Raw genomic sequence first — 17,561 nt, 5'->3', positions numbered from 1 at the left:
GGCAGGGAGTCTGCTTCTCCCTCTGACCCTCCTCCCTCTCATGCTCTGTCTCAAATAAATAAATAAAATCTTAAAAAAAAAAAAAAAAAGATTCAAATGGTACTGTTCCATTTTTTGTAGTGAAAGAAGAAGCCCAATTATTCTCATCTCCAGAAGTCCAAAACTAGACTATAAGTGTCTTTAAATACCTAAATTGCCAGTTATATTTAATCAATCATATACTGAATCTGAATTGTCCTCCTTGATTATCTAAACAGAACTATGGCATGGAACTTTCTTGCTCCAAATAAAGGCATTAGCAGAGAAAAAAGTCTTAAAAATCTTTAAGCACTCGTATGTATATTTGGGGGAGCAAACATACATTTGGAATGTGGAGAACGTAAGGAAAGGAGAGGGAAGAGGTGGTGTGATCAAGTGTGTTCTTGCTTTTTGTGCCAGATAAACTTTAGAGGTCTGGGGCTAATTAATAGTCACTTGTCAATCTTGCCATTAAGACAAAACGGATTCAGATTTTAAATTTTTTCTGAATTTTATTTTTTGGAAGTCCAAGAGCCAGCTGGTGCGGAGGGTGATTGCTGTCTTTTCATCAATGAGATGGTATGCATTGCAAAGTGCTTCAAAGGGTCACACAACTCTGTTTATGAATTCTCACTTCAAGGGATCCAAGAGGCCAGTTGAGTCTGGCCAGCAGTTCCCCTCCCCCAGGAGCCAGATAGCTCCTAGAGTCAGTATGCTGTCTAGCCTTTAAAGTGCAGCAGCAAGCAGGAAAGAGATCTTAGAAAACCCTGTCTTTGCAGTAGATAAGGTATCTGTGTGGAGGAAAATTTATTTGAGTGTAGATGGTGACTACCTCACTTGGAGTGATTACGGTAGATATGAGGGATCTGGGACAAATACACAAAGCGGATGACTTGTTCTCCCCATTCTGCTTTTCGAAAGCCAGTGCCATAAAACTGAGAAGAGAAGAACTACAACAGTTTCCACTGACAGGACTAGAAGTTTACTGACACGCCTCATTCCCCCCCCCCCCCCCAACAAACAACAAGGCCAGCTTCTTGTCGTCAGGGAGAGTATTGTTATGGTCAGAGGTCAGTAGTTAAGACACCCGGAATGAGGAATGAACAGCTTTCTTGTCTCCATCCATGCTGATAATGAATCTCTTCTCAATCAGCCAAGGACCTGCCTCGACTCCCACAAGCCTTCTGGTCTCTTCTCTGCGTAGTTAACTGAGGTATATGCCCATAGGAAATGCTGCATGGAGCTACCTGACTCCACTGAATACTGAAAATATTTGGAAATCTCCAAAGGGTTCACAGAGGAAATGGTTCACCCACACAGAGGAAATGGTTCCAAATCATTCACACTGAGCAAAATAAGAAATGACAGATTCTATTTCCCTTAAAGATTTCGATTACCAAAAAGGTTAATGAGTTTTGATCTACCCCAGGAAACAAGAAGTCACAATACTCTGGGACTGGGAGATACCTAAAATCTTTTTTGGTTTATTTGCTGAGCAGGTCAGAGTCTAACCTTGTAAACTTTTTCCCATGGAGCAAATCCATCATGCAGGTGAAATGTCCTGTAAGATTTTAAGTAAAGAGAAAGTATAACAGAAGAGATAATACACAAACACACGCACACCAGAGGAACTTGCCCTTCTAAGTTTTGTCTTAATGGCAAGATTGACAAGTAACTATTAACTGGCCCCAGACCTCTAAGTTTATCTGACACAAAATACAAGAACACACTTGATCACACCACCTCTTCCCTCTACTTTCCTTACTTTCTCCACATTCCAAAAGTACATGTTTGCTCCCCCACAATTGGGAACTTCCCCCAAATATACATATGAGTGCTTAAAGACTTTTAAAATTTTTTCTCTGCTAATGACTTTATTTGGAGCAAGAAAGTTCCATGCCATAGTTCTGTTTAGATAATCAAGGAGGACGAAGTGACTTGAAGACCTCGTGGACCTCCCAGAATGGAAATCATTCACAGCAGAGCAAGATATAAATATTAACACTACTCTATTATCTTGACAGGAAGGCTATCTCTTTATTATCTTGACAAGAAGGCTATAAATACATTCTATTCTCAGAATTTGGCAAAATGGCCAAAAAGCACATAGAAAAGAAGACAAATTGATTACAAAGAAAGGGGAGGCATCTAGAAGGTAGATTATGAAACTTAAGCTAAGACTTAAAGGAAAACAAAAAATAACTGATAAAAGTCCTGCTCAAGATACCTGAGACCTTTCAAGGTCCTAGCATCATCCTTTTAAGTTATTCTGGGTCTAAGGAGCGCTAATCCTGTCAAAGAATGATTTGCCAGAAAAAAGTTTGCCAGTTTGGCGACCAGCACTTAGCTGCAGGTACTACCCACAAAAATAAGCAATGACAATAATAGTCATCAATAATATATATTGAAAACTATGTGCCAGAAACTTGCCTAAGTACTCGGTATGTATGAACTCATTTCATCCTTATAACAACCCTATGAGGTAGGCACTATTACTCTCATTTTATAGATTTTACATATGTGTCTTTCTGAGGTTAAGTAATTTTAAAGAAGGTCTTACGACCAGTAAATTGGAGAGGCAGAATTCAAATTCAGGCAATCTGGTTCCACAGTGCATGTCCCCAACACTAGAGTAGATATAACTATAGGGCTATAGGGCTTATAGAGCTTCAGAGTAAGTAGTGGGAAGAGGCAAAAGATTACAGAAACAAAATGAAATTGAATGAAAGGAAACAGAAACTCTTAAAAATATAGTTTAAAAAGGAAGAGAAATAACCCAAGAGAAAAAACAAAGTTTCCTTTCTTCCATTTAGTTTCCCATTCCACTTTCAGGAGTCTGAAGAGGTGAGGCCAACTCTGGATTTATGGTATATTCCACTAAGGACTTCAATCCAGTATGATCTAGGAATGAGAAACCCTATGCTGGGAAACAGAGCTTTCCGGGAGTACCAGAACAAAGAAGAGAGTCAGTACCAAAAAAAAAAACAGACCACAAAATAGCAGAGGACCCACTCTACCCCCTTCCCAGTCAAATTCAAGTCCCTGAAGTAAGTGCCATCACAGACTAGCACCGAGGAACTACAGTAATATACAAGAAGAGAAAAGCATTTTTCAAGAGAAAAGCCTCTTTTCAAAAATAATTTCAAATGGCTTTCAATAAAAGGCATATACATAATAAGATTTATAAAATGGAAATAGCAACTGAGCACCTTAGGAAGAAAAAGCAAACAGAGTCATCCCAAGAGCTAGTAGAATTGCACTAACAGCAAGTGTAGGCTAAGCAGCCTTCAGGAAACTGAAGCCAAAGAAGAAAAGTTACCTAGTTTTCCTTACCCTGCTCTCTTTGAACTGCTGGACCTTAAGTCCCAAATCCCTATCTGGTCTCTATCCACGGTGACCTGATCTACACCTAAATTAGAAATGTGCCTGAGAGGCCCCCTGCAAAGATTTTGGATCTACAGCACCTCTTTCTTCCCATGCACAGAACTACCACCAAAATCTGAAAAGGAAGTAAAGACTGATGTAGTTCTAAATTCTTAAAAAAATAATAAAAATCTCACTTCAGCCCTAATGTAGGAGTAACTGAGCAACAAGACAGAAAATTGTGCACCAAATGCTCCAAGGAATAGTGCAAAGAAGTAAGGTGTCTTCTCATGGGTAAGCAAACGTTTATAATGTGCACCAGATTTAGTGGTACTGGTTCTACAAAGGAGCTATGAAGCTATGGGTTTTCATTTGGGGTACATAGCACCTATCTCTTCCTTATAGTTATCCCCCATGACACATCTGGGCAGAACAAACAGGCAAATTTTAATGCCTGCCCCATAGAATTATGAGAGTGGCCACTTTCCAACCATAACCAGAAACGGTGTGGCTCAGTTGAGGACTCACCGGCAAACCACTGCTGGATGAATGTCATTATGCTAAAAGCCAGTTATCTTACAGAGTGCTACCTTCCTTTTCAGTAGGATTTCACTCTATCCAACATACATTTATTGAAGTCCACCTTCCTCAATACTTTACTAAGAACTGGATAAAGAGATAAACAAGATTACAAGTGAAATAGAAATTCCCACAGCTTTTTAAAAAAATGTTTTATTCGACAAATAATTAGTGCACACCTATAGGAGTATGAGGTCCTAGAGAAGTGACAAACTTCATAAAATCCCTGCTCTCATGGAACTGACATTTTCCTTGGGAGAGTGGAAGGACAGACATCAAAATAAATGTCCCGCAGAGAAAAATGTTATGGAAACACAGCAGGGTGGAATGATAAGAGTGACGGGGGGCAGTCACTCTCTGGGTTGAACAGGAGCCATTAGGTTTAGTAAAACGAAGGTCACTGGTGGCACTGACAGGAATGCTTTCAGGAGACTGGTGGGCAAGGGCTGTTTTCAGTGAGTTCAAGAAAGAAAAAGGAGAGGAAATGGAGGCAGGGATATTAAAGACAACTCTATGTAACTTCATTATACAAGGGGGCAAAGAAGTTGGGAAACAGCTGAGAGGGGCCTAGGGTCTTTGAATAAATATAATGTGCTTGTACGAGGGCGATCTAAACAAGAAATTTTTATTTCCTGAAGGTTTCAGGACTCCGACTTCTATCTCAACTGTAAGAACACTAAAAAGGTACATGTGGGACATGATATGATAGATAAGATGGGGCCAGTCTCTCTGCTTCTGCTTTCTCACCTGGAGTACAGAGAGAACACTGGGAGCAAGGCTTACTGGGCAGCATAAAAGCATGTTCTTCACAAGCCATCATAGTCCACAGAATGACTCTTTATTCCTCTGTTTCCCTGGCTGGAGTTTCAGCAATTAGATATATAAAGGCAAATGTTTGAATTCTAAAGAACAGAAAGTCAATAGAAATAAAACTTCATGGACAAAGCAGCCCCAGTTGCAGGCAGACCAAATACTGCTGATTACCAGCAAGAAAGCCTTCATTGTAACAGGGATTTTATTTACCCTTTCTTTGGCATTCCTAAGTATCAAAAGAGAAGTACTGCAAACCAATGATAATTAGCTATAGTTTTACTCACACCAAAATCACTCTAATATGGTACTTAACAAAAGCAAAATAATCGCTTCATTTAACTGGAAAAATCTGTACGATTTTTGAGCAACCGAAAGCCACTGCAATATATTAACTGAATGACCCATAATTGCTGCATTGTTCTGATGTTTATCTTGGACCCTGCATGAGTGGTTTTTCCTTGATGCTAATCCCATTAGAAGTAAAATGGACTGCAGTTTTGAATCTCCTGCTCCTTGGGGGGAAAAAATTAATAGACAAGCTATTTAATAGTAGGTGCATTTTATAGATGGCCGGACTGAAAAATAAAATAACTTGGGGAAAATGAACTTTTACCTGTTACACAGCTTTTTATAATATATACGTACACACACACACACACACATATACATATTCAGAAATAGTTCTCAAACAGGAGAATAATCAAAAATACCTTATGCATATAGGAACACAGCAGACAAAAAGACCAAACATAATAAAAAGCTTTCATACAACACAAAATATATCTCAAGGATAATCTTTTTAGTGGCATCTTACTATGCTTGCCCTCCCTACCATCTCACCCATTCTCTTCCTTCCCTTCCCCCTGCCTCCCTGAGAGAACTCTTACACACTTTTCTTTGTTCTGTAAAAGGAATGCCTGCAATAGACACAAGGTGCTCTATGTTGGAGCTCAATGTCTTGATCTTAGAAGCTTGAAAGGGTAGGGACCATAACCTAGGGATCTGATCTGACAGGCAGGACTATGAACTATAGGGTCAAGCTTCCTGATCCTTTCAAATATTTGGGGGAAAGAATTAAGTCCTTCTTTGGAGCTTTTCCAACATCATTACTACATTTAAGTGGTTTCTAGGTGTCTAATACATTTAGACCCCTTCCTATAGACAAGCTTATTTCTTTTTTTTTTTTTTTAATTTCTGAGAAATAGAAAATGAAAGTCACACTCACAGGCTGATCCTGCATTTGCCCACAAGTAGGGTTCCCATGCATCATGACTACAGAAACAATCAAGTGTTGCTTAATCCACCATATTGTAACATTCCAATTTAAAACAACTAATAAACAACTACTATGTATCTGAAGGGACATTTAAAACAGCTAAGTATCTCTATGACTAAATGGATCTTAGCAACAATCATCAATGACTGAGTTAGACATTACGTGCCTCCTAATTGAAATACATACTTTTATATTCAAAGTATTGTTGCCCCTCCATACAGAGAGAGAGAGAGAGAGAGAGAGAGAGAGAAATGCTTGCATCTTTCAAGCCTCTAGACTAATGTTATTCTCAACTAGAACAGAGGAGGAAGATTTGGCTCCCAGAGGACACTTAAGTCTTGTCTAGAGACATTTCTGGTTGTCATAAATGGGAGTGCTGCTGGTTTCTAGTGGACAGAGGCCAGGGATATGGTTGGACATTATACAATGCATAAGACAGCTCCCTGCAATAATTATCTGGCCCCTAAAGTCATCTGTACCAAGGTTGAGAAACCTTGCTCTAGATCTAGCTACCAATTTCCAAAAAATATAAGAGACAGACAAACATGTTAAAGGACAGTAGGGGATGCGATGAGCAAAACTCAGACTGTGGGAAACTCAGGACAAGTAGTTTGGTTTTTTCAACAAATACATTGCAAGGGGTAAAAAACAGAAATGGAAGGCAAACTTACAAATTGAAAGACAGCAACTAACTCCAATGTATAAATTTTATTTGGACTTTGATTTAAATGATACTGTAAAAAATAATAAGCCACTGGGGAAATTTTAAGAACTGATTATTTTAAGGAACAGTTGTTAACATTTAGGTATGGTCATGATATTGTTATGTTATGCTAGGTTTTAGTCCTTATTTTTTGGAGATAAATACTGAATCATTTAAAGATAAAATTACGTGATTTGTGAGAACTGCTTCAAAATAATGAGGAGAAGAATAAAGAGCTCTAGGTTAAGACAAAATTAGCCAAGAGTTGGTAATTCATATAACTTGAGTGATGAGTACAAAGGAGCTGAGCATACAATTCACCTTGCTTTCGATTTTGTTTAAAATCTTCCATAGTAAAAAGCCTTAAACAATAATTTTTAAATGATAAAATAGCTAAGTAACCTTCAGGTATAAATACTCTGTAAACTCCCATTACCAAAGAAAAGTATTCCAAGAGCATGGCCATAGGGTTTAGACCTAGGTTAAAAGCTTGGCTCCTCCACACTCCATTCCTGACAATCTTTATAGCCCTTTTAAAGAGGAGATGGTCATCACACCGACCTTGTGGTATTAACGTAAAAATTGCACAAAATAGTGACTGGTGCCCAGTTTATGGCAGTTCCCTTTCCCATTTTCCACAAGTGTTCCAAACAAAGAGGGAAAACAAAAGGAGACCAATCTGTCTCTCTATATTAGCACTTTCTAAAGACTTTGATCCAGGCCCTTCATCTCTTTCTTGCACAAATCTGGCTGTCGCCAGGGGATCACAGCACAAAGAAGTATGAAGATTCTTTTCTTAATTTCCTGATTTGTTATTTTTTTTAATACTCCTCCATAAATAACACATAGTAACAAATAAACAAGGCATAGAGAAACAGGAAAGCATATGTCATTATCAAACCCATTTACATGTGTCAGACTCATCTCAGGGCTACGAGCCCTGAAGAATCCATGACTTGTGTGATTCCAGGAGCAATTAACTGTATCATCTAAATCTGGCTCTCTTTCCTCAACAAATCCTGTTTCACCTATTCCTTGTACTTAAAATATATATATATATATATATATATATATAAACTTGATTAAAAATCCCTGCTCAGATATTTTATAAAGCTCACTCACTTCCTTTCCTTCGTTCCTTTCTATACCAACTGCTGGTATGCTCGAATGCTGCCAGCTTTTTTCCGGAAGATCTACTGGCTAAGTCTTGGGGCAGTTGAACGGGTGACTTCAGACTTGGCTGCAGGGTGTTCACATGGAATAAATCCAAGCAGTCTGTTTCAGCTGCCTTTTATTTTCCCCAAAGTAGCATTTCCTTCATTCCCATTGCATTTCCAATAAAGCACTCATTTTCATCCACTTGTAAATTAGGGATAAAGACACAGATGGTTGGCGGGTGGCACAGCCTCTGGTTCTCCCTTAAACTTGCACAAGCTAGAACTTTCTCCTTCTGTAAATAAAGTCCTTCATGAAAAGCAATCACCAGACTTGGAACCAGAAGATGGATTTAGCCACAGCACTGCCACACATTGTACAACCTTGAACAAGCCATTCTACTCTTTGCAGTCTCAGTTTCTTTATTTATGAGAGTATACTAACACCTGCCCTATTGTCCTCATTGAGGAACCTAATTCAGAATAACAACCAAAATTTATATAACACTTAGCAGTTTACAAAACACTGTAAAATATATGATCCATCACTAGTATGAATCAAAAATATTTTCTTCACTTGCCACAATGAAGAACCTATTGTTTGCTTTACAAAGTACTGAGAGCCCCTGACTCAGACTTGCTATTTTGTGACATCAGACAGACACTACCATCTCTATAAATGCCAGTACTAAGTCTCAATTTTCTAAGTGAAAAGAGACCCAAATGAGAGGTAACATAATCTCTTTCCAAGAGAACATTTAAGTTGGAAATTACACCACAACACAACTGTACCAGCAATTCTGGAGATACAAAGACAAATAGCACAGCGTCTTCCCAAAGAAAAATAGTCCCAAGGAAAGAAAGAACTGAAGGAGAAGAGGTGTTTCTTAAAACGCACCATGTGTTGGGGCGCCTGGGTGGCTCAGTCGGTTAAGTCTGCCTTCGACTCAGGTCATAATCCCTGCTCAGCAGGGAGTCTGCATCTCCCTGTCCCTCTGCCTCTCTCCACCCCGCTAGTTCTCGCTCGCTCACTCACTCACTCTCTCTCTCTCTCTCAAATAAATAAATAAATAAATAAAACCTTTTAAAAAAATAAAATAAAATGCACTCTGTGATAATGATACGGATGCAACATGAATCTGGACCTATTTGGACCCAGATCTTTCCTTTTCACATATGCTAGTATTTCTTCCATAAAGAGTACAGTTTGAACAATGTAGTGAAATAGGAATGATTTGCTCATAACCAGTTTATGTTAGCTCCCACCCAAGGGCATAGCACCTTATTGGGAAATGTACCAAAATATACAGAAGATGGTCCTCTCATCAAGAAACATAAAATAAACCATTTGGACCAAAGGAAGAAATTTAGCAACAGTCCAGAAAACTAAATTAAATCAAAATGATCAAACAGTAGAGGAGGTATCCCACAAGAATGGACTAAAACTTAAATCTCAGTTGGAGACATAATAACTAAGAAGTTTATGATCAAGTTTTCTAAGGTACACAAAATCTATCCACTGATTATTGGAATACCAGAATATTAAAACAAATCCCTGAAGTTTGGAGCATAAATTTAAGAGCAAAAGAAAGAAACTTTACTCAGCTCATAGTACACTTATGAAATGCAGCCTATCAAAAGAAATTCAGGAAAAAAATACATAAAAACTCAAGGAAGTTCTGGATAAACTCATAAATGAATATGCTTACAAGGGCTTTTAAGCGGAACTGGATACATCTGAAGCTGAAGTCACAGTTAGGTGGACCACAGGACTGACACAGTAGAATAATTCCTATATTCTTGTAATCTAACAATTCCACATAAACCTCAAGGGAGACAGATTACTCCTTACTTATTTGTAAGATGTACACGATGCACCATGATTGTACTCTCTTATTTAGATTATGATAATATCTCAACATTATACATAGAATACTGTGATTTCTATGTTTATCATGTGGTGATTAGTTACAAACTGATATAATAGGCTGCCATTGGGGAAAGCCATTTTCAAAATGTAACTCTTTTCCAAACTGGAAAATACTGAGTCCATAAGAGCAGAAAAATTAACGACATTTGACCCAGAAATTTACCATCTTAACCTAATAAAACCCGTAATTGACCAAACCAGATTTTATATTCAATGTATTCAATGACCCTTCAGGATTCTACGTTAATGTTAAAAAATACAGAAATTTGATGTGCTAAGGCAGGACACACTTGGAATGTCTTGCTAAAAATAGTCTCATATCAGAATATCACCTCTAATCCACAAAAGAATCTGCCCAAGAGATTTCAATAACAAGAGGCATATTGTAAGCATTTCTGTCCATCAACAAATCTAACAAATTGATTAAAATGCCAAAGGGACAAAGGTGAAAGCAAAAACAGTGCAAAGACTGCAAGGGACTCACGGCAGTCTTTCTCGTCCGTTCCATCTGAGCAGTCTCTGACGTGGTCGCACCTGTATTCGTTTGGGATACATTCACCATTGGAGCATGTAATTTGATGGCTTGAGCATGTTCTCCCAGCTGTGAAGGGGAAAAGATATTACTTTATAATTACTGCCAAAGACAGACCAATCCATTGACATTTACCAAAGATGAATGAGGCAATTTGAAAGCAAAGGCAAGAGAGTATATTGAACATAAAGTTCATAGGCTCAGAAAGCAGTTACCCAGCTACACCAAGGTAGACAGCTCACAATGCAAAAGCAATGGTATTATCATCAGGATATTATCAAAATGCTCACAGAATCGGGGCACCTGGGTGGCTCAGTCAGTCGAGCATCCCCTAACTCTTGATTTCAGCTCAGATCATGATCTCAGACTCCTGAGACTGAGCCCCAAAGCAGGGGTTCCACACTCAGCAGAGAGTCGCTTCTCTCCCTCTCCCTCTGCCTCTGCCTCTCCCTCCCCCACCCCCCACTCCCACTCATCCATGCATGCATGTGCTCTCTCTCTAAAATAAATAAATAAAATCCTTTAAAAATGCTCATGGGATCACATCAACACTCAAGCATGTTAGTGTAGACAATTATCAACATGTGTGGAGAATACAATACAGACTGAAACCTACATGGTAAGACGGATGAATGAAATAAGAATTTTGCAGATATAGGTAGTAGCCAAGGATCGGTAAGGTTCCCCCTCATTGAAATACTTGTTTAAACAAGAAGGATATATGCCAAAGGGTTGTAACAGTGGATATTTCTGAGTGATCAAAATATGGGTGATTTTTTTCTTTAGAGTTTTCTCTATTATATGACTCTCTACATTGAATGTTTATCAGTTTTATAAACAATTTAAACTAGCTTGTTTTTATCCTCTGCTGATTACAGTAGGTAAAAGCAAGGCATCAGTAGTTTATCAAATTTGCCTCTAGATAAAACAGATCAAATCTAAGGAATTGATGCTGCAAGCATCATGTGAATGCTATTCTGTAAGCCTGGAGCAGAAATTATCATGGGATTTTTCAACTGTCCATATAAAAAGAAAACATTTGGGGAATGGGGAAAATGTGATAGACTGAAAATAATCATAATCATCAAATGGAAGAAAAAAATTTTCCCCTGAATTTTTACAGAGTTTCCTATACTTCTATATAGTAAAGATACTTAGGGCGCCTGGGTGGCTCAGTTGGTTAAGCGACTGCCTTCGGCTCAGGTCATGATCCTGGAGTCCCAGGATCGAGTCCCGCATCGGGCTCCCTGCTTGGCAGGGAGTCTGCTTCTCCCTCTGATCCTCCTCCCTCTCATGCTCTCTGTCTCTCATTCTCTCTGTCTCAAATAAATAAATAAAATCTTAAAAAAAAAAAAAAGATACTTAGGTTCAGCAAAATTTGGTTTTCTGATGAAATTATGTATCTGTTAAGCGGTGTGCCATCATCTAAACATAAGAAAAACCTTTCTAAAAGACAAGTGGATAATTAATCACAGCTTTATAGAGTTGACACTTGAAGATTCAAACATATAAAGGTTACCATGTGATAAGACATTAAAAACTATCCATAATTACCACCCTTTTCCATGTTTAATTGATTATACCTTTCACGTCATCTTGTTCCTTCTTTCTGTTTAATAAAATGATCTCATTATGAATGTGTTATGTAATTCTTGAACAGCAAACAAGATTTTTCCAATCGGTCAATTTCTGACACTCTGACAGTATAATTTCATATTTTCTCCCAGTACCTTATATTAATAAAATTAGAATCAAACAACTTTTCTAGAAGTCACTTAAATGTCTGAGTTCTGCCCAAAGCCGACCCAATTTTATCCAAATTAAGGCTAAAAAGATTAATACTTCCTCATTAAATTCCCCTATAATTTACTTAAGTATATATTGCCGATTTCCACATAAAATTAAAGAACTTTTTTTATTTCCAAAAAAGGCTAGTCATGAGTATTTTCAAACAAAATATGAAGAAAAACTAAACCAAGTGCCAATATTATTTTAAGTATCTTGGCTTTCTTCTTAAACTGAAGCCCAAAGCAATTCTCTATTTTGAGCTTAAGATTTCAAAGGGGTTTATGAGGGAGCAATTAAAAGCTCATTCAAACATAGAGAAATGATAAATTAAAATTATATGGATCCATCAACCAGTCTGATGCCAGAATTCACTTATTCACTCATTACATAAACATCTACTGAGGGCCTATTACATGCCACAAAGTACACCAACAATGGGAATACAATGATGAATGAGGCACAGTCCCTACCCTCAAGGAGCTCATAGTTTTCTATGAAACATTTCAAGAATTAATTAGAAAACAATATAGGCACGCAAGGAACTAATTATAGAAGGATCAGGGAGGAATGCCTAATTCACTCTGAGGTAAGAGTGTGAACAGAGACAGCTTCCTTTAAGAGGTAACACCTCGGGCGCCTGGGTGGCTCAGTTGGTTAAGCGACTGCCTTCGGCTCAGGTCATGATCCTGGAGTCCCGGGATCGAGTGCCGCGTCGGGCTCCCTGCTCGGCAGGGAGTCTGCTTCTCCCTCTGACCCTCCTCCCTCTCATGCTCTCTGTCTCTCATTCTCTCTCTCTCAAATAAATAAATAAATAATCTTTAAAAAAAAAAAAAGAGGTAACACCTCACTGGGTCTTACAGGAGAAGCGGCTAGGTAAGCTAGGTCAAAAAAAAGGACTCTAGCAACAGGCATTCAGGCAGCATGCACAGAGGTCAAAGAGGGGCACAGCATATGCCCAAGGGAATTACAAGCACTGATGTGACCCCACATGGCAATTTCAAGGCATGAATGGCCAAGTAGTAGACATGGAAAAATAAGCACCAGCCATATCTTAGAAGCCACTGTAAACCATGTTAAGGAGTTGGAGCTTTCTTCTTGGGGTGATATACACCAAAGAGTTTCAGGGTTTTAGTCAAATCTTTCTAGTATCAGTGTCAGGGAGAACCTAAGGAGGCATAGGACTAGAGGCAGGGAGGCCACTCCAGAGGCTGCTGCAGTCACCCAGATAAGAGATTGCTGGCAGTAATGACATAAATGGGAAAGAGGTGAACTTTAGAGATGTTAGGCCAGAGTTGCTGACTAAATATGGACAGAAGAATCAAGACTAATTCCAAATTTCTAGCTCTAGTGCCTAAGAGATTGTGATTTCCTTTCCTTGCTAATTGATTACATCTTTAATGTCACTGATAGCCATCTTTATATTTCCTCTAATAAAATGCCTTCATTATGAAATATGTTTCTTAACATTCTAGATTAACAAGGAAAATGGCCTTGATCTGCCTATTTCTAATAGTTTGAGACTGATGTTATATTTTCTGCTAGTGTCTTATATATAAGCGAGTTAATTTTATTTCTAAAGATAATTCACGTGGACCAGCAAATATAGAAGAAAAAACCTGGTCAGGGGAGAAGATTATTAACTCCACTTGGGACACCTTTTGAAGCATCCTGGAGATCTCCAACAGGCAGTTGAATATACAAGACTGAAGTGTGGGCAAGAAATCTGGGTCATAAGCATAGATTTGGGTATCATCAGCCTATCCAGGGTTATTGAAGTCATAAGATTGGTTGAAATTATCCTGGAAGAGTGTAGAGTAAGAGGAGTTGCTAAGTGCAGGGCTCTGAGCTCACGGGCTAGGCAGAAGAGGAAAACAAAATGGAACGATCAAAGCAGTTCAGAAAAGAACCAGCAGAGTGAGGAGTCATGGCAGCCAAGGTAGTCGTGTCAAGAAGGAGAGAGTGACTGTCAGAGTCAAGTGCAACAGAAAAGTCCACCCAAGGATGGAAAGGAAAGTGTCCACTCTACTTGACAATCAGGAGTTCTCTGGTGACCTTAGTGAACATAGGGGTGGCAGTCTGTAGCTAAAGGATGTCTAATAAAGAATTTTATATCATTAAAAATCCAAGAATTAGGGGCACCTGGGTGGCTCAGTTGGTTAAGCGTCTGCCTTCAGCCCAGGTTGTGATCCCAGGGTCCTGGGATCAAGCCCCACGATAGGCTCCCTGCTGGGCAGGGAGTCTGCTTCTCCTTCTCCCTCTACCCCTTCCCACACTCATTCTCATTCTCTCTCTCTCAAGTAAATACAAAATCTTTTTTAGAAAATGCAAGATTTACCTTATGAAATCCATTGTCATTTAAAATGGTATGTAACATTGCTTATAAATTACTGTGATAAAGTTGTCTCCAGTCTCTTTTCCCAAGCAGTTCTCCTTAGGAGTTTGTATCCCCTCTGCAAAGTATTATTATTAGCAAGGGGTCATCCACTACACTGTATCACAATCTACCGCTCAGCTTTCTTCCTACTTTGTGTGGGAAGCAAGATAAAATGGAACCAAAAATGGCCTATCTAGCCAGAAGATAAATAACCCATCATTCATTAATTCATTCAGTACCCATTTATCAAGAACCTACTATCTGCTAGACAAAATAACAAGTCTTAGGGATTAAGCCAAATAAAGCCTAGACACTGCTCTCCAGAGATTCACAATCTAGCCCCATCCTGTTCCCACTGAGTACTCACTATCTGCAGGTCATCCCTTCTTTCCCCTAGGACCTTTGAGGGGCTAGAGAGAAAATAGTATTGGCCAGATAGATTTCCTACAAACAAAGGTTTTTTCCTGTGCCCTACTATGCCTGACAGTTTTAATTCCACCGTTCAGTACTTCTGAGATACCATCCCCCATCTCCCTCTTTCAGATCTGGTCTCCCCTTTTGCCATTCCACCTCACATCCTGACACATAACTGGACCTCATCTGGACATGCCATGCTCCTGGTTGGCCTTGATGAGCTCCCATCCACACCTCCCTCAGGATTTCATTTGTCACCACCCTCCACAGCCCTACATAGTTTGCTAGTTTCCCCCTAATCACTTTGTCCCAAATATCACCATCCCTTTGCTGGAAGACCAAAGACCATGACCAACACTGACAAGCCCTAACAGGCTGTTTAAGTATACAGTCTTCATTTTAAGTTTAAACTAAAGTCGAACTCATGGATATTTTGAGAATTCTCTTTCTCAAAAGACCCTTGGCCTGACTGAAAAGAGTTCACACTCAATGCTGGACTCACAAGTCCTGGACTAAATTCCAAGCTTTTATAAATGTATCCAGGACCTACTGAAGGCCACGGAATCTCCACTGCTAGTCATATAGTGACTAAACAAGTTCTCACATGAAGTAGTCATCAAAAACATCTGTTTCTTCTTTGATCTTTGTGGGCAATGACTGTAAAAATGCCAACAGGATCTTGGCTGACATCTTAAAACTCAACACAAAGTGGTGATAGATGTCCATGATTTGTGGGATGTGCATTTAATGAAACAGAATGTGCGGGAGGCTCAAAGTTAATTGCCACGCAATGATCAGAGCTAGCCTCTTTTCACAGGACAACTGGGGTCAGGAGCCTGAGGTGGTTCCTTATATAGTCTGATATCTTCTCTCCAATTTCCATCTCAGTCCAACCTAGACTTCTAAAAGGTCTTTGATTTTTTATTTGGGGGTTTTTTGTTGGGGGGGGGGTATCATTAAAAAAAAAAAAACCACAGGGAAAGGATATCATGTTCTCTCTTCTAGATCTTCAGATTAGGATTATAGGGATGTGAAATCCAGGACTTCTACAGCCTTCATGCAATCACAAAAAGCCAGCAGGCTGAAGACGGCAGAGCAGAAAAGTGGGAGAAAACTGGCTGATGTTATTGAACTGGGAATTAATCAACCCTGGAACAACACTACATTTAGGCTTCTTATTGTGTAAGATAATAAATTCCCCTTTTGCTTAACTTTTTGGAGTTGTGTTCTTCATTCTTTGCAGCCAAATACATCCTCATTGATACAGGAATAATTTTAAATTATATAAATATCCTTAACAGAGAAGGCAAAAGAATGATACACATGGCATATTTCTCATACGCTGCCATCTTACATTTCCCCAAGATGACTCTCTCGTCCAAATTATTTAAGCCCATTTCAAACTCTTTCCAGTTTGAGCCCAAAGAAATTAGAATTTAAGAGTTTCTTCCAGTTTACTGTCCTGAACCCCCTCAATGTCCAGGAATGCAGCAGCTGCCAAGGTCCTCCTGATTGCTGCCATCTTCCTTCTTGTTGCAGCTCATCCCATGCAGGCTGTACCCACAGTCACTGAGGCAGCAACCAACACTGCCTCCAACAGACTTAGCTATGAGGTCCATTTCCACTTAATCAAAAAGAAGATAGTTTAAATCTGAGGCCGAAGGGATAGAAGGTTTCGATGCAGAGTGCACTGCAGGTGCAAAAGGAGCCATCCCACTGCCAACCACACAAATGAAGACCCCACCTATAGATATAAATAAATGTATCCTAGACATAGGATTCCCTGTCATTTAAGTTCCAACTCAGCATTTATAAATCATCCCATTGTTATTGCATCTGTAACAGGTTAGATTTTAGGTTTCCAGGAGGCCAAAACAAAATCCCTCTATAAACACTTACGACAATGCTGATGTTCATCTGAGCCATCCTCACAGTCCTGGTCACCGTCACACTCCCAGAAGTTAGGGATGCATAGACTTTCACCCTGACATAGGAATTGGTCCGACTTGCAAGAAGGCGGAGCTACAACAAACCAGAAAAGGACTCATTATGTCAAACATCCACCCTACTATACCAACAAACAATGCTTATTTCAAAAGAATCTATGTCAACTCCTGCTTAATATATTTGATGGCAAACAGTAATTCTATACAACAGTCTGTGGACTCTAATCAGCATTCAATGCCAAATAATCTCAGCAATGGCCTCACGACAAACTGATGATCCAAAGCAACACAAAAATACAAATAAAACAAACAGCCAAAACACATCCATAGAAAGCCATGACAAAAAAATATTAAATTTTAAATTTAGATAAAAATTAACCATGAGTTATTGTTAAATTATTTGAAATGTTTTGTAATAACCAATTGCAAAGCATCACGATGAATTGAAATTAAAAAACATGAGACTTGGAAAAGAAGACCCAGAATCGAATAATTATTTTTTCTACAATTTTCTTGCCTTATGATCTTTGGCAGGTTCTCTGATCTTCCATGTATGCACCATAAAATGGGGACTATAGTTATCTCATAGTTTGCTAAAAAAAATCAGTTAAATAACGTATGTGCAAGTACAGTATAATGTTAGTTGCTATCTCTATTGTCATTGTTCTGAA

General features: G+C 38.8%; 1 protein-coding gene across 1 annotated transcript in view; it reads right to left on the bottom strand.

Moving 5' to 3' along the window:
- The window catches only part of LRP2 (LDL receptor related protein 2), a 199,627-nt gene that overhangs the window by 144,823 nt on the left and 37,243 nt on the right, over window positions 1-17,561 (bottom strand). Inside the window, exons 4-5 of the mRNA XM_035008361.1 lie at window positions 16,844-16,966; window positions 10,321-10,437 (exon numbers count right to left, since the gene is read on the bottom strand). Coding sequence (XP_034864252.1) covers window positions 10,321-10,437; window positions 16,844-16,966 — 240 coding nt within the window. The remainder of the gene's footprint in view (window positions 1-10,320; window positions 10,438-16,843; window positions 16,967-17,561) is intronic.

The sequence above is a fragment of the Mirounga leonina genome, unplaced genomic scaffold, assembly GCF_011800145.1.
Source record: "Mirounga leonina isolate KUSES-001 unplaced genomic scaffold, KU_Mleo_1.0 Mir_151, whole genome shotgun sequence".
NCBI classification, from domain to species: domain Eukaryota; kingdom Metazoa; phylum Chordata; class Mammalia; order Carnivora; family Phocidae; genus Mirounga; species Mirounga leonina.
Note: the sequence above shows the minus strand (reverse complement) of the source record. Positions and strands in the feature narration are given on the sequence as shown.